Genomic DNA, 20279 nt, shown 5'->3' on the forward strand with positions numbered 1-20279 from the left:
AGAAATTTCCAGAGAGAGGGGGGTAAGAAGACTAGTGTACCGCCATTTATCTAAGGGAGCAGCGGGCAGATACTGCAACAGTGGAAGGATAACCTAAAACATTTCAAGTTTGTTCTCTGTAAGTAGGAAAGAATATCAGAGACAAGCATAACAGGTGGCTTTCTGTAAATGTACCTTTTTTCTTGTATAGTTGACTTTGGAGCCAAGTGAATTAAAAAAAAAAACGAATACACTATATTTTAGAGCACTTTTAGGTTCATGACAAAATTGAGGAGAAAGTACGAGAGATTTCTCATACACTCCCTCCGCGCCCCACGCACAGCCTCCCCCACTGTCCACATCCCCTCCCAAGTGCTACGTTTGTTTCACTCCATGACCCTACATGGGCATGTCATCATCTACTGGATCCACAGTTTACATTAGGGTTCACTCTTGGTGTTGTACATTCTCTGGGTTTTGACTAATGTGCAATGACTTGAATGTACCATCGTGCTATCCTACAGACTAGTTTCTCTGCCCTAAAAATCACCCAGCTCCACCTATTCACCCTTCGCTCCCCACTAACCTCTAATAATCACTGATCTTTTCACTGCCTCCATGGCTTTGCCTTCTCCAGAATGTCATATAGTTGGAATCCTACAGTATTTAGACTTTTTAGACTTCCTTCTTTCACTTAGTAATTTGCATTTAAGATTCCTCTATATCTTTTTTGTGCCATATGAATATTTTGCCAACACATAAAGCCAGACCAAATTTGAAAAGAACCATCTTCATAAATCGAAAACAAAATGACGTAAATGAACTTAACTATTTTAAGAGACTTTAAAGCATATTAATTTGACTAGACATCCTTAGTAGGATATACCCTAAAAACAAAAATAGCTGCAAAAAAATTGTTTTAAACTATGTCCAACTCTTGGAACCATTCAGTTATACTTTTGGAGATAATGTTCGTATTGTTACTCTTTTTCTTTCTTTTTTTTTTGGCAGCTGGCCAGTGTGGGGATCCAAACCCTTCTTGACCTTGGTGTTACACGGCTGTGCTCTGGCCAGCTGAGCTAACTGGCCAGCTCTGGTATTGTTTTCCCGAGGTTGTCCGGTATGTAATGTGGAAAAAAGCAAATAGGCAATTAATGCTGATTGAATTCTGTCATTCCTGTTATTCTGAAAACCAGAAGTATCAGCATGAAAGGGAATACAGATGAAAGATAGAAGAGGTTGCATGAATCTCTGCAGTCTTGGATGTGAGTTGGAAGTGTTGTTATGAGCTCATGGGGTCTGGAGTGGGATTTTTTAAATGATGTGTTAACGTGTGTGGATCTCCCATTGGCATAGTTTCAAATGGTGAGATTAAAAAGGACAAGAAAATCCAGATAGGTGCAGTAGACTGTTTTTTTGAAGTGGGATGGTGATAAGGTGTCCACTCGGACTCCAGGGAAATATTCATTAGGAAAATAGGAATATTGGCTGAAAGAAGCTACAGTGGCTTGGCACTAGGTTTCCCACAATTTTGCAAGATATAGCCAGTTTGGAGTGGGAATTGGTTGAAGTGGGGCCCAGGACAAGCCGTCCAGTGCCTCGTCCCCGTGGAGGCTGCTGCCGGCTACACTTGCTCGGGCAGGCAGAGCCATGACACCATCAGGGACAGGTTGCTCAATTTTCAATTTAAGAAAGACGAGATCTAAGTCAGGGAGAGGCGAAAGAGCTAGTAATTCTAGGTGCTCCTACACAGTGTCTACCTGGAGCCAAAATGTCTAAAGTTGAGGCAAACCCAAGAAGCCATGGGGAAATCAAAAGACTTAGAGAAAATACTGGAGTATTTTGAAGTGTTGATGGCAGCTATCAGGAAGAGAGTGGGGATGGAGTACTATGGGTATTTTTATTCTCATTTATATTTTTCAGTATTTTATACATTTTCTACTAGGAGCAGGAATGCTTTTTACAGTTAGAAAAAAGTATAAAGGCTATTTTTATAAAGAGAGAATGAGAGAAAAAACTTTGCTGAATTTGCCTAAAACATGAGATTGTGACTGGGAAGAGATCACAGTGATAAATTCACCTATTCTAAGCTAAACAACTCTAGAAAGTCGAAGACATCTAGAAATGTGGGAAATTTGAGTGTAGAACCTGGGTGGATTTTGTTCATGTTTGGAATGTGCACATTAAAATAAAATTACCATCTTAAATATTATAGAACGTTTTACTTTAAAATAGTACAGTATCTTACAAACTCCAAAGTTTTTTTCCACTCAACTCTTGAAAGTGTTTCACTTTTTCTCTTGGCTGCCAGGATGCTCAGAGCCAAATTCTGGGCTTAGTCCATGTGGCTTAGTATAATATACAACCACCTCCTCCCTCCTATCCTTAACTTCTATTATTTTATGCTTGCTTAGATAATTGTATTTAATACATCTTTATTACAACTCCCCGTACCATCTTTTGGGGAGTAGGTGGTGGCATAATAATAACATATGACCTCATTTGAGAAGAAAACTCTGAAGTCGAGAGGGATGAGGACTTTTCTCACCTACAGATGCTGAAGCTGGGGCTGAGTGGCAGTGGGCTTCCACGTTTGACTCCTTCAACCAGAATCCACCCGTTCAGCCTCCTCCGGTGCTTCATTCTCTATGCCAAGCCAAGTGAGTAGGGGGCATCAGGATGGCTCTCTGTGACTGCCTGTCAGGGACGGTGACAGGAAGGCCCATATTACTTCCACTCCTGGGCCCTCGCCTACCTGGACAGGTGGAAGGTGACTTAGGCAACATGGGACATTGGTGTTTCTCCATTCCTCGGAAGCGTGCTGTTAAGAACCAGTCAAACGAGACCGCCAAAGCCCATGGTGACAAGTGGTGTTTCCCAATCTTGGTTTCAGAACAAGGGTTAGTTCCTCCGACCCCATTTCTGTCCTGGTTTGGTGACGGTTCTGTTCACACCTTTGTCCCTCTGCGGGTCCTGAGTTTCTCCACACGCCCCTGGGGAAGCCTCGGCTCCCCTGCCCCCATGGCTGGGAATCTCACTGGATGGGTTTGCTCGGGCTCCCAGAACAAAGTACCACAGACAGGGAGGATTAAACAACAGAAGTTTACCTGCTCCCAGTTCTGGAGGCCAGAAGTTGGAGATCCAGGTGTTGGCAGGGTTGGTTCCTTCTGAGGGCTTGTGAGGGAAGATTTGTTCCAGGCTTCTCTCCTTGGCTTGTAGATGGCCATCTTCCCCGTCTTACATGGTCTTCACCCTGTGTGTGTCTGTGCTCAAATTTCCTCTTCTTATAAGGACACCAGTCATATGGATCAGGGCCCACCCTAATGACCACATGTTAATTACCTATCTCAAAATACTGTCACATTCTGAGGTACTGGAGGTTAGGACTTCAACATATGAATTTGGGGGGGACACAGTTCAGCCCATGCTTACCCTCCCCCTCCTAGAGGGAGGGCAACAGGCTCCACAGGGCCCATGTTGCTGGGGGGCCTCAGCACGTAGGATGACCAGGGAATACCACCTCTCTAGAGCCAGCAGCTCTAGACTTCAGACAAATCTCAGTCTCAGCTCCCCACTTACTCTGTGACCTTTGGCGTTTTCCTCCATCTCCCTGGATTTGATTTCTTCATATGAAACCACCTCCCACCTGATAGGATTGTCATGAGGATTAGGAATAACAATGTCTGTACAGTGCTGGCACCTGGGAGGAACTCAAGAAGCAGCAGTTATGACTGATACACAAATTGATCAGGTTTTGCAAGGAGGCTCCTGGCCTGTCCTAAGTTGATGGGGCAGTCACACCTAGAACAAGGTTCGCCCAGGACGGCCTTTGGGCTCCCCACTGAGTGACACACAGGCATCTATTAAACATCTTTTTTTCTTTTCCTTTTTGTCTATTTTTACTGAACGGTAATGGGATCGCAACCCTCGGTGTTGCGCCCGCTCCACGCTCAGCCAGTGAGTGGGAACCGGTCTCCACATGGGATCCGAACCCTCGGCGGGAGCACCGCCGCACTCCCAAGCGGCGCACTCTCCAGTGCGCCACTGGGCCGGCCCCTATTAAACATCTTTTGAGGCTCATCTCAATGTCTGTGTCCAAAGACTCCACGTTGTTGGCTTCTCAGCTTCTCGGGCCTGGGTTTGGCCACTGATTTCAGTGCGATGCTGCCATGATTGCTAAGGCCTGGAAAGTAGGCCTCATTTCTTTGCCTGTGGCTCCCTTTGCAAAGCACAGAAAGCTAGGTGTTCCCAGTGACTACCACCAGCATACATGTAGGTGCCACCACCCCCATTTCAACAAGTAGAACCACATTCCAGTTAAATTTTAATTGACACAGACTTCGAGGAACTATGGGAACCATTGTTCTTGCTTCTTCCAAACAGGAAGAGGCATTCCTTCTCAGCCTCGCTGAGCCCACTGACCGGACTCCCCTCTAACATGCACATCACTCCCCACCATGGGGTGGGAGATGATGAGGCTTTTCCCCTGACTTGTAGGAGATGTGGAGAGTGAAAAATGAACTTGCTGAAGTCACGTGTGGGACAAGGAAGGCACAAGCTCCAGATTCCAATGCCAAGTCTCCTGTCCAATGTTTGTGCAGCATGACATGCCAGACCCTCGCCAGACGCCAGGCTGACCAGTGACATGCTGCCTCATGCAAGAGCACAGGCTTGGCCCATTGGGGTGGGTGCCCTCTGCCTCTTCAATCCCTCATCTGATCGGATGGCTGCCAGGTGGAGCATGTGTGCTCCCAGCTGGAGTCACTGAAGGAGCGCTCTCAGGAGCCACACTCCTCCACACAGAACGTGGGAGAGAGAGCAGGGGAGGCTACAGAGAATCAACAGGGCCTCAATCAATTAATTTGGGGAATACTCCTTAGTAGAGACCTTGCTTGGAAGCAAAGTCCATAAAAACGTTATTGAGAAGTACTACAGGGAGAACCTCCTTAACTTACTAGACCCTACCCCTCCCTGTCTTTGTCCATTTTGTGCTACTGTAACAGTTACCAGAGATGGTAATTTATAAAGAACAGAAATTTATTTCGCACAGTTCTGGAGACTGAGAATTACAAGACTGAGGGGCCAGTATCTGGTGAGGGTCTTTCTGCTGCACCACGACATGGTGAAGGCATCACATGGGTGAGAGAGCAGCAGCCTCAAGCCCTTTTACAATCAGCATGTAGTGGATTGAATTATGTCCCCTCAAAACTCACTGAAGCTTGAATTGGGCCCCCCACATTTTATGTATTAGAAATTTAGCCCCCACTGTGACAGTTAAGAGGGTGGAAAATCCTATCATGGTAATTGAAAGGTGGGGCCTTGAACAGGTGATTGGATTGTAGGACCATGCTATAGTGAATGGGTTAAAAATGGTGGTCAGGGGCTTTAAAAAGAGAGGAGAGTGTCTCTCTCTCTCTGCTTCCACTACCTTGCAATATGAGACCCCTGGGTCACTGTCACCACCACCAGATGGACTTTGGACTTCCCAGCCTCGGAATCTGTTAAGCAATAAATTTTGTTTTCTTTCTCAATTACCCAGTTTCATGTATTTTGTTATAAGCAACAGAAATGGACTAATACACAACAGTAGCACATTTATGAGGGTGGAGCCCTTGTGACCTAAACACCTCCCATTAGGTCCCACCTGACAACACTGTTGCATTGGGTATTAAAAAACTGACACATGCTTTTGTAGGGACACTCAAACCAGAGCACTCCATTTTAAAATGTATTTTATTACCCCCATAATATCTGTTAACATCCCACATCCTTTGGAATCAATAATGTTCCACAGGACGTGTGCAGGAAGACACTGGTCAAAGAGGTTACTGAGCAAGAATTAATACTGAAGTCCTCCTTTGGGCTGAGTCCTGGTTTTTAAAAAAAAGGTAACGTTTACTCAGGGTTTACCACGAGCCAGTCCTTTCATCCTCAGGACTACCCTAGGTGTTGGGGACTATTATTCCCACTTTACAGATGAGGAGACTGAGGCCAAGGAGAGTTTAATAACTTGCATGAGGTCAAACAGCTAGTAAGTGTAAACTGAATTAAGACCCAGTTCACCTTTGATGTCTTAATTTCCTTATCTTTTCTATTTGCTCAAGTCCAAATAATATCATCAAACTATATCAGAGTCTATAGACCATAAGTGCAAAGTGATCTGTAATTGGACCATTTGCCAGAAGACTTTCAAATACCACCACTAACCCAATAAAGATGTTACATTTTAAAGCATTTAAAAATAATTAGCTTTGCCTTAATCCTGATGTTATTTTTTAGAGAGCAATTTGGTGATGCTGGTCAATTTTAAAATGTGCGTTCCCTTTGACCCAGCGATTCCACTCAAAGAGTTTATCCTTTGGAGATAGACACATGCAGAAATGAAAATACATTTTGTACTTGTCTTCTCTCTCTAAACCTTAACACCTCTCTCTCCTTGCTTTTAGTGAATGATCTTGATTTTCATTTCCCTGAGAAAACAAAAGCAACCATAAAGATGCCCGCACACACCCTCAGGCCACCTCTAGCAGAGCCTGCCTGCCCGCCCCCTTCTTACCATGGAGTCAGCTCCAGATGCTCCTGTCCACTCTGCCCTGGGCTCCTGCCCTCTTGCCTATTTGACGTCGCTCTTTCTCATGTGACCCATTTTCCCCTTTCTGCTGGACTATTTTCCTCAGCCCACAAATATGCTGTTAATTCTGCCATTTAAAAAACCTAAGCCCTCCCTTGACTTCACACCAGCTTTCCTAGTTACCATCAGTTTCTCTGCTCCCCTTTATGCAAAACATGAAATAAGTGCCCAGACTCACTGTACCCAATTTCTCTTCTTCCATCCCTTCTGGAACCCACTCCAATCAGCCTTTTGTCCGTACCACTCCATCAGGGTCCCCAATCACCTCCACTTTGCCAAATCCAGTGACAATTCCTGGGCCTCATTTTATTCTCACTGGAGTCAGCTGATCACTTCCTCCTCAAAATATTTACGTGGCTTTCAGAACACTGCTCTCTTGTTCCCCCGTCACTGGCTTCTCCTTCATGATCTTCCGTGTTAATTCCTCATTTATGTGGCCTCTACACATGGGAGGGCCCTAAGGCTCAGTCCTTGGACCTCTTCCCTGTACGCACGCATCCCAATGGCAACCTCGGCTGGCCTCCAGGGCTTTACCTATCATGCTCACCAGCACTGGTGTTGTCACTGTTTAATTGTGGCCATTCTGATAGGTATACAGTGATTTCTTATTGGAGTTCTAATTTACACTGCCCTCATGACTGATGACATGGAGCATCTTTTCATGTGCTAATGTGCCACCTGTATATCCTCTCCTGTGAAATGTCTCTGCTAGTCTTTTGCCTATGTTCTAATCAAATTGTTTGATTTTTTTTTTACTGTTAAGTTTTGAGCATTCTTTATATATTCTAGGTACTTCATTAGATAATATTGGTTTGCAAATACTTTCTTCTGGATGTGAAACCCTGAAGACTTTAATATATAGGTTCCCTTGCCATCTCTTTTTTTCTTGAAACTTATTTAAGAAACCAGGTTGTTTATCCTACAGAGCTTTCTACAAAATAGATTTTGTTTGTTGTATTCCCCATGGTGTCATTTAGTGTGTTCCTCTGTGCCCTGTATGTCCTGGGGAACGGGTGGGTGGCATGAGAGGCTTGATCAGATTCAGATGGGAGTTTTTGGCAAGACTACTTCGTAGGTGGTGGTGTGTACTTCTACCATGAGAAACATAACAACTCTGTCTTTCTTGGGAATATTAACTCCTTCAATAGACCATTTTTCTTTTTCTTTCCTTTATTCTTCTAGTACCATTAAGAACTCATGAATTTAATTATATACTTTCAATCCACTGCTATTATTTTCTTACTGATGCTCATCCTATGTCTAGCTAGTAGTAGCTCCTTTAAATCTTTTGTAAAATACCTTATTTTTTTAACTGACAAAATTGTATTTTTCCATGTACAATGCAATGTGATGTTTTGAAGGACATATACATTGTGGAATGACTAAATCTAACAATTAACATATGCATTACCTCACATAGTTAACATTTTTGTGGTGAGAACACTATGTTCACTGTCTTGGCATTTTTCAAGATTATAATACATTGTTACTGTTATTATAATAGTCACAGTGTTATATAATAGATCACTTCTTTAAACCCTTTTGACATGACCCTGGTGTCATTGCCAGTCCATTTACTGTGTGGTATAAAAAGATGCTTGGCTCCTCTTGGACATTTTCTGTCTTAAATCTGGATAATCATTCTCCAAGGAGCCTTGGCTCCTTTGGGTGAGAAAGGTAGTTAAAAGCCATAATTTGGGCACTAGGGGTGTGCACCAGCTACTGGGTTGACCTTTCTAGTGAACCAAGTTAGGAAATAAGTGTGTGTGTTTGACAACTTGTATGTTTATTTTTATAACAGAAAATGGCCATTTATTAAGAATGCCTATATGTAATGGTTAATCTAAAATTAATCACTTCTCTGCCACCTACACCATGTTTATAAAGGAGTCTACTGTAGATGATGGAAGTGTAAGTAGGTGTGACTAGTAGATGCCCCACACACCAAACCTAAATAACCAAGAGAAATGAAATACCTTAATATGAGATTAAATAAATAAATAAAACCTGGTGCTCAATGATAACAAAATATTCATTTACTTTCTCTGGCAATAAACATGCAACAGTCTCAGAATAACAATACTAATCTCACAAAAACAATACCACACTTCCACAAACAAAACAATTACTGGAAATAGTTTTTGCTTATTTATCAATCATTTGCTTATTTATTGCTACTTTTTTTTCCTTAGGGTATTTCCTGCTAAGAATGCACAGTGAAATTCCTGTATTTTAAAATGGTTTGAAATATTTCCTTTCTGTATTTATGTCACCAACTTGATATATAGTTAGGTTCCTTTATTTCATTTTGCTTTCAATTTCTAGAAATTAAAAAACTCATTTTAATAATTATATAAATATTAACATGGTTCTAAAGCCAAATCTATACAGCAAATTATACTGGACAAGTTTATCTTCTAACCCTGTCCCCTATATGTCATTTCCTCCCCCCATAGGTAACTTAAAAAATTTTTTTTGCCTATATTTAACAACATGATAGTGCACTTAAAAATTTATTAAGAGGGTAGTTCTCATGTTAAGTGTTCTTACCACCAAAAAAAAAAAAAAAAAAAGAAAGAAAAGAAAAGAAAAAGGACACAAGGAAATTTTTGGAAGTGATATGTTTATTACCATGATTTTGGTGATGTCATGAGTGTATGCTTATGTCCAAACTCATCAAATTATATACACTAAATGTGCAGTTTTTTGCCTATCAATCATACCCAATAAAGCTGTAAAAAAATTTTTTTTTATCCTGAAGAACACTCTATAGTATACAGAGACATTCTTAATTCCTTTTTATAGCTAAATAGTACTCCACTGTGTAGGTGTACCATAGTTTATACAAACAACCCCCTATTGACGGAAATCAATTCTTTTAAAGCAGAGTTTCTACACTGAGAAGCTGTCATATGATTAATTCCCTATGGTAATTTTTCCACATTACTAAGTTACCTTTCAATTTTGTGTACCTGCACTAAGTAGCTGTCTTCCATGCAAGGGGCTGTGTACTACCTAGAGTATACTACCTAGAGTTAACTAGTTCCCAGGTTCCTAATATCCCTGACAACGTCCTAACTAGAGTTTTAATTCCAATGTTACCTCAAATACAATGTTCCCAAGGGGGAAACAGGAAGTTATTGTTTAATAGGTACAGAATTTGTGCTTGGAATGATGAAAAAGTTATGGAGATGGCTGATGGTTATACATTCACAAAGTCAATACTGTACTTAATACCACTGAACTGTACACTTAACATGGTAAATTTTATGTGTATTTTACCTCAATTAAAAAAAAAGAATAAGTAGGATCTATGGGAAACACACAAAAGTTTATTGAAAAATAGCAATAAAAATTTTCCCCAAGAAACTGCTAATGTGTAACTTTATACAGAAATCAAAATTTTGTGCATAAACTAAATGAGGTTTTTAATTGATACAAATGTGCTTCCCTGCAGGGTCAACAGTAGATGTCATCAACTTAGAGATGGCTCCTTTCTCCACTGCTGTAATAAGTAAGGGTTAGATTCCTATTTATCTTACTACATGGTGACTTGAATTTTATGGCTTCTAAATTTATGAGTAGAAAATCCAGGTCAGCAACAGACTTTTACAGCCATCCCTGATAATGTTAGACTCAAGGTTTATTACACTGGGCTGGAACATCAGAGATTTAAGACAAATATCTACAGAGACTTTTCTTAAGCCCTATGTCCAAACAGACTAATGAATGGGCTGCAGACCCTGGTGAGTCACCATGATCCTTCACCATCTCATCTTCATCTCTTCACGATCTCTTCTTACCATCGATAAAGGGAGAATGTTTCAGATTCCACAAGACCATGGCTACTGGGGGCTCAAGAGGTACACAGCACCTCAAGATTTCTCGAAATTGGTCATGTAAGAAGATAGCCTTTGCAATCCTTCAAGTAGAAAAAACAGCTATTTTATTCCTTGTAGACAGTCTTCTCTTCCTTCCATCACTGGGACTATATGGGGCTGAGTGACAACAAACTGACTCACCTGCCGGGGTTACTGGACACACCAGAACCAGGACCAACACCTGCAACCTGAGCTGTCACATGTTCAGTGTTTGTGACGCTGTGGGGATCAGGGGGTGTGTGTGCACACGTGGCCACCTACCATTGCTGGGATAAACGACCATCTTATCCCAGAGTATTCATCTCAAAGCAAGTAAAGGAGATGAGAAAGACGGAAGCCTTGCTCTAGTTGAAGAGAAAAAGTTGGAGGTGGAAAAGCATCTACATGTACTTGGGAATCACTGGTATAATTCAGAGCTGGACCACTATACAACAAAGCATTCATCCAAGTCCTCTGGCAGACAGGATCCCTAGACTTGCCTCTTGAAATCTGTATCATGAAGACTTCCACAAAAGCAGAGAAACTGGTATTATGATTCTCCATGTTCCCAGCCTCAGCTTCAACAGTTACCAATACCTTATCAATCTTGTTTTATTAACCCACCCTCTTCCCCCACCAAGTATTTTAAAGAAAATTTCAGAAACCATGTTATTTCACCCCCAAGGATTTCAGTATCCTGCCCCTCTTAGTACTGTCAAACAATAAATACCCAGTATTCACTACTGGAAAATCAGCAATGTTATTTTTAATACAGATGTGGTACAGAATGTTTAATTACAGCAGGGCAGTGATTCCAGTTAAATAAAATTAAAAACCTTTATTTTCCCAAATATAAAATTACTAAGTTAATGTCTTAAAAGAAAATATAACATGGTGAAAGCTTTAAATTATATCACCATTCACCACAGAATTTATGATTTACCAATTACACACTCCATTTTGGCAAAAGGACTAAAGTTTTAAAACAGTTTATGAACCTAATATAGCAAAGACTGTGTACATCTTCATATTGCACTCTTTTATGTACAAGAATAAAACAGTAAAGTCAAATGTATTTCATATACTAAGAACAGCACAAATCTGTCACAATTAAACTTAATGCAGAAGCTGATGTATTAAAAATGTAGAAATGTTATACATGTATGTACAGAATGCCAAGACGGTATTAACAAACCATATATACATGACAATACACTGTACTACTTTTTACTTTTAGCATAGTTGTGTTTATTAATATAGGCCTTTGGTTCTAAACTGCTTGATTAGTTTTAAGCTCACATAGTTTCTTAAGCTTTCATATTTTTAAAATGCAAGGAAATGAGTATAAAAGCACTAAATCTCCTGGTTCACTGGTACAAAAACGACAATGGTCAGTTCCCTTAGGTCATCAAAAACTAGTCACAAAAATAGTTCTTGTATTCAACCTGAATGTGCCACAGGAAAAAAAAATATTTTCAAGATTTTCCAGCTTAGCCTAAGGGCACAAGGTCACCTTAGCCTCAATTTCAGTGCTGCTGTCCCTGCTATGTACATTCCAGAACGCTTTTTTCTTTAGGCCATTTATTTTAATACTACTATGTAGGGAAGAATAAAATTTAACTCCAGCTTAAGAGTATCTACCACACACCTCTGTTAAAACACAATGAAAACTGTGAATATTGCCAGTGAGAATTAAAAAAATATGTGTACCCTCTTAGGACTCCTATAGAAAATCTGCTATGAAATAACACAGTTCTTTATTCCCTTCTCTCCCATTCCCCTTGGCTTCTCCCTGTGCTCAGTCTCCCCAGTGATTGGCTTTAGAAATCATCCTGAGTTTGAAAATGACAAAGCAAGTCCCCACACACATCCACCAGGTGCAATCACACAACTGAGGACGAGCTGGTCATCCCGTGGACCATGGTGCTTGTTGGAGTTCCACTGATGGCATTAAAGATGTGGAGGGAATTCGGTAAAACGCTTGTCTTCTCCTCCAGGGGGCAAATCTTGAGGCACAGAAACACAACATTATCAAAGTGAAATGCCCCAAACAAACATTTCTCAAAACTGTGAGTTTCATGTAAAACACACAGCTGTCATCCAATAGTCACTCTGGTACTGTGAATAATGGTGTGCCCAGATACCTTGGCTTTGGCGGTTTGCAAAGAGACTATTTCTGATTATCTAGCAATTGACCATTTTCAGATCAGAATTGTAAGGAGAAAGGCAAGAACAACACGTTTTGTTTCCTTTACAAGTTAGTGAGTAGAGAGCTTTCTAGACTCACCAGATCATAAGGTGGCTTGAGGTCTATCTTACACATACTTGACTGGTACACAACCTAAGCCTTGTCCCTTGAAATAGCCTTTTAAAATGAATTTGGAGCATCTGTGTTCTCTCCTGGCTCCTTTCTCAGGGTCTTACAAATTTCCACCATGGCAAAGAGAGAGTGGCTACCCTCTGACCCTGAACACATATCTTTTCGCTCCCAGAGGCGCCTGATGGATCTGAGTGTAAGACTTGACCTCTTGCCAGGTGGAGACTCAGAACGCACACATGCAGAGGTTGCTCTGGAAACAACAGAAGCAAGTCTACCCCAGGTCACAACCCTTTTGGCTTAAGGGCTGAAAGGGATTCAATCTTCATAGTTGTTGATATAATGGGAAGTTCAAGGTACAGATGAGAGTAAAGCATTGCATTAGAAGTCCATACAATCTGAGAGTTTAATAGTTTCAGCCCATAACTTCTTCCTAGTTTCATCTTTTCTAGTACCAAATGCTTGTACCCACTGATCAAGCTCTCTGTTCTATAGGAATCCGGAAGCTCCATGGAAAAGGTCTTGAGTTCATTCCCATGAGACCCTCCCTTTCTGCTTAATTATTCACACATTAATCATTTCAATTTTTTTTCTACTTTTTAAAATGTACAGAAAAGGGTTGCTTTCCTTTGCACATGGACTGTCATTACGCCAATGTCTGCAGTTGCTCAAACTTAGTAATAACTTCATGTAAGTCAGTTTATCAGAAAAATAAAATTAAAAAGTGACATTACCATCCCATCTGAATGTGTTAGCATGAAGGAGAAAAAAAGCAAGTGAGTTAAAGCTCAAACACTGAAGTTAGTTTCCTGCAACAGAAACTTCCTAACTAAATCATTATGTGATATGATAACTGACACAAGCAGCCCTGGTGTCCATTTTATGAGCCCGAAAGATAACAACATAGGAAACAGACAAAACCGGGTTGATGTGTTATCAAGGTGCTAACATTAATCATAAAGACCAGGACAATGATTTGGACAAAGTCACTGTGGTTTGGGAGAACGGATGCTGCTCTTTGACATTCACTTGGTACGGTGGATGGCTGTCTTCTGGGATGACTACTGAACCCACATACAGAATCCTACTAAAGAAATTCACGTATTCAGGAAAGATGCCTGTCATGGCAAGGAACCTAAAAGAAGTGGCCACGAAGAATCCACTACGGCATCTAGGTCAGCTGTAAAGAGCCAAAAATCAAATAACTATGTATTTTTAAATGGCAAAAGACATATAATACAACAGATAATGTTTTAAGCCAGGCCAGTAAGCCCTGTTCTCTCAAAGGATTGAGTGTATCAGGAAGGCTGTAAGAACATCATGGATATTTTTCTTTTGTGTATGGGGCTGTGTGTGTGAGTGGTGTGTGTCTGGACTGGGGTGGAGGGAGCCAAAGCTTATGAAACGATGGGGTAGGGGCTGCTCTCCCCCAGCTGTTTTCAACGGGCAACCTATTAGCTGTTCGCCAAATAACCCGGGACCAGAGAACAGCGGGAGTGTGGTATGCTACATTTGTCTTCAGGTATCAAAATTCTGGAAGGATATCAGAAGGCTTACAAGGTCATCATAGAGTGTACTTGAGACCCGACTAATCCACATTCCCTCAATGAGAAGAACTGCCAGTTGCCACAGCCAGTGTGGCACTTACCTGCTCATGCATGATTTCAGAGAGCTCTTTTGCCATTTCCCTGTAGTTGGCCTTCATTTCTTCCTGATACTCTAACTGGTCTTCTTTAATCAGACGCTCGTTTACTGCTAAGGCTTGACCACAAGCTTCCACAAATTGCCTGAAAAGGTGTGGGAGGGTGAAAAAAGGCATGCAGAAGACAAAGAATGAGTTCAACTGGTAACATCTCTTTGCTAATTGAGCACAGAAATGATCAATATTTGAAGAGAAAAAGACATTTTCAGTGTGCTTTACCTGAAAACTTCCTTAAGCAACTTCACCTTATTGTCAGGATATCTTTTTGTGTTTGTGTCATCTAAGAAAGCTCGGGCATAGGCTAGTGGACCAGCATTGACCTAGATAAAGAACAAAGATTTTAAATCATGTTAGGAAGAAAATTGCTACTATCATTTATTTAGTTTCAGTTGGCATGCACTAAAAACACTGTTTGAGTGAGTTAGTCATGACCCCTGCCTTCTAGGAACTTAACGACCAAAGAGGAAACCATGAATAAAGTGTACACGGTTATATGTTGCTTGATTTCATCCTCTCAGCCATCCTCAGGGCACTTGTGATGATGGTTCATTTTATGTATGAAGAAACTGATGCTTGGAAAACTTAAGGACCTGTTCAAGTCTGAACAGCCAATAAGCAAAATGCCACAGGTCAGAGCCCAAGTCTTCAATTCCAGGTCAAGTATTCTTACTAGAAAGGTGTTTAGCCATTGGAATTTGCTACACTACTCTGAACAGGTTAATCTGGCAAATTCAGTGAAAAAGGGAAAGAATATAGTATGCATGCCAGTTTTAAAAAAACCAAGTGTTCACTTCATTGAACTGTGCAGACAGCCCTGAGCAAACTGATTTGCTATCTCGGATAAAGTAACCATCTGAGGTGTGCTGGGCAGCCAGAGATTGGGAGCTTCTAGCAACGTGGTGAGTGAGCCAAACCCTGCATCTCTCTTTCAGTGAGCTACGAAGAGTTCTTTGAAGTTGGACAAGTCAGGAAATACAGGAATGTGACGAGAAGAAAGACTGGACACACTGGGATGAGAAGGAGACTGTTCCAGGCATCTGTGACAGTGTGGAAAGTACTCAACCATGTGCTCATTGCCTAATTTTTCCTGGAAGTTATGGTGGCATTGGAAAGCAAGGTAGTAGAAAGAACCGTGTGTCTGTGGTTCTGGTCCAAGGTGTGCAGGACATGTACAGTCATAGCAGGAGCACTGAGCCATGAGAATTCACACCAGATGTGGGGAGACAGGAGGGTATAAGCCACAATGGTGAGAGGTGGGCCTCTGAGGCAGAAACAATTAGCTAACCTCCCGTGATGACTAAATGTGTAAGGGCAGGACGTATCCAGCATTAGGCTGGAACCACGTGAATAACTCAAAGACGACCCAACAATTTTAAGAAGAGGCATAGAGGAAAGCTTATGAGACTTCACTGGGTCAAATATAACAAGATCTTGGAGTGCGGTGCCAAGAAGCCATGCAGACAGCTCTGTTGTGTAAAACAGCAACCCTAGTGAGCCTTTGGGTGAACGAATTACAGAAATACGCAAATAAAATGATAAAGTTTATTTCCTCTGGCTCCGACATTCTTGTTACCTTGGTGGGCACAAGTATAAACTTACTACTTAATAAACTTAAGTATAAATTTAATGGCAGGGCATATTTTGCCCTTTAGAAAGCTCAGCCTATCCAGTCCCACCCTTTACTAGTGCCCACACCCCACTGCTGGCCTCTTAACAGAGGCTAGATGTGCCCACGTCATGTTATTCACTGATTTTGATTTTAGCTGTAGAAAATGGTGGCCTCTGGCCCCTGTTATGTAATCACTCACATTGCTGGAATATTTATATTCACTAGCTGATTTATTTTGGCACATCAAGTCTTTCAGGCCATAAGGGAAGAGATTGAAAACATCTGTAAATATTTTGTGGCAAATGACATTTAGAAAAATGTTAGGCAGGGCCGGCCTGGTGGCGCACTGCTACAGTGCGCCGCTTGGGAGTGACTTCTAGGGAAGCAGTGGGCACTTTCCTTGCTCCACGTAACTAAGGCCACTCTTGGAAAATATGCCTAAATGGTGTTATCGACACACCTGGCATTCTGAACAGGCCTCCCACTTAAGTCAAGAAAATGTGTTATTTTAGTTTGCCCCAATTATGTTGCTGGTCCTAACCTAAGAATGGATAGGTTAGGCTCCCCCAAAGAAGGTAAAATCACTCCCAAGATGACTCTACACTTGTCAGAAACTGGGAAATGATGCAAAACACATTTCCAAGAATGGATTATCAATGGTGAAACAGTGCCGAAGGGATCAATTATAACTGCATGAGCTGAACAGTGAGCTTCCTAGACCGGAGGTATTCAAGCTGAAGCTGGCCAGCTACCGTCAGCGTAATAACTTCGTATAGCATACATTAGGTACGGGCGCGACACTGAGGGTTGTGATCCATTGCTGGACACGAAAAAAGACAAAAAGGAGAAAAAAAAAAAAAAGAAAGAAAAAGAAAAATGTTAGGCAACAACTCATGATTCTTTAGTGTGGATCTGATGAAAAGTTAACAAAAAACTGGTTTCAGAAAAATTAACCAAAAAACCCTAAACCTAGACATTACAATTTACATGTAACTGTCATAAACACACCCTTTTTGAAAGAGAAAAGAAAACAATGGGATATAGGATACACACACATACACACGTTTGAATTATTTATATACACTTAGAAATATCGATAAAGCAAGAAGCATACTGGTCACTAGAGGGAGATGATTTAACATTTACCAATTATCCAAGAATCCACATAAGATAACTTTAAAAAAACCTCTTATTGAAGTGTAATATGCAAACAGAAAAGTGCATATATCATAAGCAAACTGGACGTATTCATTAATCAGTACTTAGATCAAAGGTGGTCTTTTCAATAAATGGTATACTTCACTTGGATGACCATATGGAAAAAATGTATCTTGACTCTTACCCTAAATCACATTCAAAAATCAATTCCAGATGGATTGCAAATCTAAATGTAAATGCTGATACAAAGGAGGAGAACATCTTTGAAATCTTGGAGTAGGCACAAATTTCTTAAAGGGAACACAAAAAAATGCTACCAGTAAATGAAAAATTGATTGAGAAGGCTAAATTAAAATGAAGAATTTCGGGCCGGCCCGGTGGCGCACTGGATAAGTGCGCCGCTTGGGAAGCGCGGCGGCACTCCCGCCCGAGGGTTCGGATCCCACATACAGACCGGTTCCCGCTCACTGGCTGAGCGAGGCGTGGGAGCAACACCGAGGGTTGCAATCCCGTTGCCGGTCCCCGGTCCAGAACGGGGGCAACACTGAGGGTTGCGATCCGTTGCCAGGACACGGAAAAAGACAAAAAGACAAAAAAAAAAAAAAAAGAAGAATTTCTGTTAATCGAAATATATTGTTAACAGAGTAGAACTTAAGGTACTTTTTCAGATACAACTTTCACAGAAACCAGAAAACAACAATTTTAAAAGAAAACCTACAGCTATCTTTATATTCAGAAGAGTCTTGATGCACCCAAAACACCTAGAATCAGGCACTTAGAATTCCCCAAATTACTAAAAAATCAGGTTAATATGGAGAGTGGTCTCTTGTTCCCAGCACTCAGCTTAGTGAGCATGACAGATCTCATAGGTGGGGATGGGTGGAGGTCCTAAGGCTACCTCCACCTCTGATATCAGGAGAAACTGCAGGAAAGTAATGGGGATCACTTGAAAACCAAGGATCTAAACCAGACCTTGCTGGTTTGAACGACTTGAAATTCACCAAGACGCAAGGGAGCTTTTCACTTGGTTGCCCTGAGGCTGGCTCTGCCTGGCTCACCTGAACGCTCACACTACCCTGGAGTTTGAGCTGCAGTTTGATCATGTCCACGTCAGCCAAGGAGCACAGCTGCCGGAGCTCAGCCACCTTCTTACTCATCTCATCAATGGCCACTTCGATGGGGTTCAGATCAGTGTGGTGCTGGTACATGACAGGGATCCGCTTCTTCACATAAGGGAAACAGTGTATTGCTGCAGAGGAACGAGGTCCAGAAGCATTACATGGTTTGCACCATCTTTATTATTATGAGGTAGAAGTAGTTATTATTCCCATTTTACAGATAAGGATCCCAAAGCCTGCCAAAGTCACATGCCAGTTACTTGTGGAACCAGAATACTGTCTTCATTTACAATCGTGTATGTTTAATGACAGGTTGTATCATATAAAGTCAATAGAGCTGAATCCCTGTTATCACTTTAATGTGAGAAGTGTGTCTTTGAAGAAATCATTTTTATCATTCCTTGCTCAATTTTCTCACCCATAAATGCCCTACATTCCTTGGAAGTTGTGAGATCTGAGTGTTAGTAGAAGATTCCTTTGAAAACACCAAAGACTAAACAGTTTTATATTACATAACATATTAAGTCTAGAAAATAGTTCCATAAAACTATCCTTGTGAAAATTCATTTTTCTCCACAGAACCGCTTTGAATCATATACTAAATTTGCACAGATACAAGAAATCAATGAAAAATAACAAATGAGAATATATTTCCAAGCAAAGAATTTCGTGAACGAGAAATTCACAAACTGTTAGAGCTGCAGTATTAATAAAGGTATTTTGGAACTTATAAGAACAAACAAGAAATATAAATAAAAATACTTTTTCTTATACTTTTTGACCAAAAAAGTTGATTAAATTTGTTTTCATTTATAATAAGAAGATAACCGAACATATCAATACCAAAGAATTAGTTTAAAAATTAACAGAAAAACAGTAGGTTCTAATTTGGGTCTTTTCCACATTTCTATCTTGTTGCTTTATATGGTACATATATATCCATGATATTCTCATTTAATATATATTTACTAATAAGCATGTAGATATGCACTTAAATTTTATTTTTTAGCAAGCAAAAGTAAGATGGGTTTGGTCATGTTTGGATTCATTACGACTAAGTAAGTGACTGGGGAGAGTTTATTCAGGAAGGACTTATCACAAAACAGGAAAAAGGGTCAGTGCCCTCAAAACACAGTTCCTATGGGCCAACCAACATGTTGATAAAGCTGGAAAAGATGTCCAGCCTCATCTGTCACACATTTAAAGGCCTGTTCTACTCTCAAAGTGTTTTATGAGTTGCAGGTCAAAGGTCTCTGCCTTGGGTTTCTTTTGTGTTCCTCATGGACACAGTTTTTAAATAGCAGCACCAGGACTGATTAATCCTCTTTGAATGAAGGCTCCTTTTGTAGGATAACAAGAACTAGGCATTGCTGCTTACCAGCCGGAAAGCAGCACTTTGACCAGAGGAAGATATTCCTGTACTGGGATAGATAGCCTGATGTGCTTTATAGAGGAATGCCACCACATTCCTTTTGTAAGGAAGGAGTCCCTGTGGAAATGTCAAATGGGGCTAATGGCCATGTCACAACACTGCAATTAGCATCACAGTATTTTTGAGTGCCATAGAATGATAGCTCCACTATTTCAGAGAGACAAACCAACTTTAAGGGTAATGTTTGGTGAGGTGTCCATGATTACACCGATTTCACTCTGTAAAAATCTTGAGCCACTGCTGCTTGTGACAGTAACTGGAGATGTCAAGAGGTAAAGGAGAGGTACAATACTGCTACTCAGAAAAAACTCAGTCCCTGCTGAGCCCACCAGGTCCATCTGATCTGGGATACGCCCCTGCCACCCAGCTGTTCCTCGCATCCTTGCTGGCCTCATGTCTACTCTCTCTCAGCCTCCAGCCACAATGGCCTCCTTCTTGTTCCCTGAAAACCCCAGGCATGGGCACCCTCTGTG

The 20279-nt window shown here is 41.1% G+C and overlaps 1 protein-coding gene across 10 annotated transcripts in view; it reads right to left on the reverse strand.

Moving 5' to 3' along the window:
• Positions 1-11211: 11211 nt before the first annotated feature.
• Positions 11212-20279, reverse strand: part of DOCK9 (dedicator of cytokinesis 9) — a 207448-nt gene continuing 198380 nt past the window's right edge. For 9 of the 10 annotated variants that reach the window (XM_008578478.1, XM_008578466.1, XM_008578449.1 and 6 more), the window contains 4 exons: positions 18315-18505; positions 14709-14809; positions 14436-14574; positions 11212-12476 (listed from right to left, as the gene is read on the reverse strand). In XM_008578478.1, coding sequence (XP_008576700.1) covers positions 12354-12476; positions 14436-14574; positions 14709-14809; positions 18315-18505 — 554 coding nt within the window. In that variant the 3' untranslated portion in view covers positions 11212-12353. Of the gene's footprint in view, positions 12477-13521; positions 13530-14435; positions 14575-14708; positions 14810-18314; positions 18506-20279 lie in introns of all 10 variants that reach the window. The other variant, XM_008578458.1, reaches the window with a different exon arrangement.

This window comes from Galeopterus variegatus, unplaced genomic scaffold (genome assembly GCF_000696425.1).
Source record: "Galeopterus variegatus unplaced genomic scaffold, G_variegatus-3.0.2 Scaffold74, whole genome shotgun sequence".
NCBI lineage: Eukaryota > Metazoa > Chordata > Mammalia > Dermoptera > Cynocephalidae > Galeopterus > Galeopterus variegatus.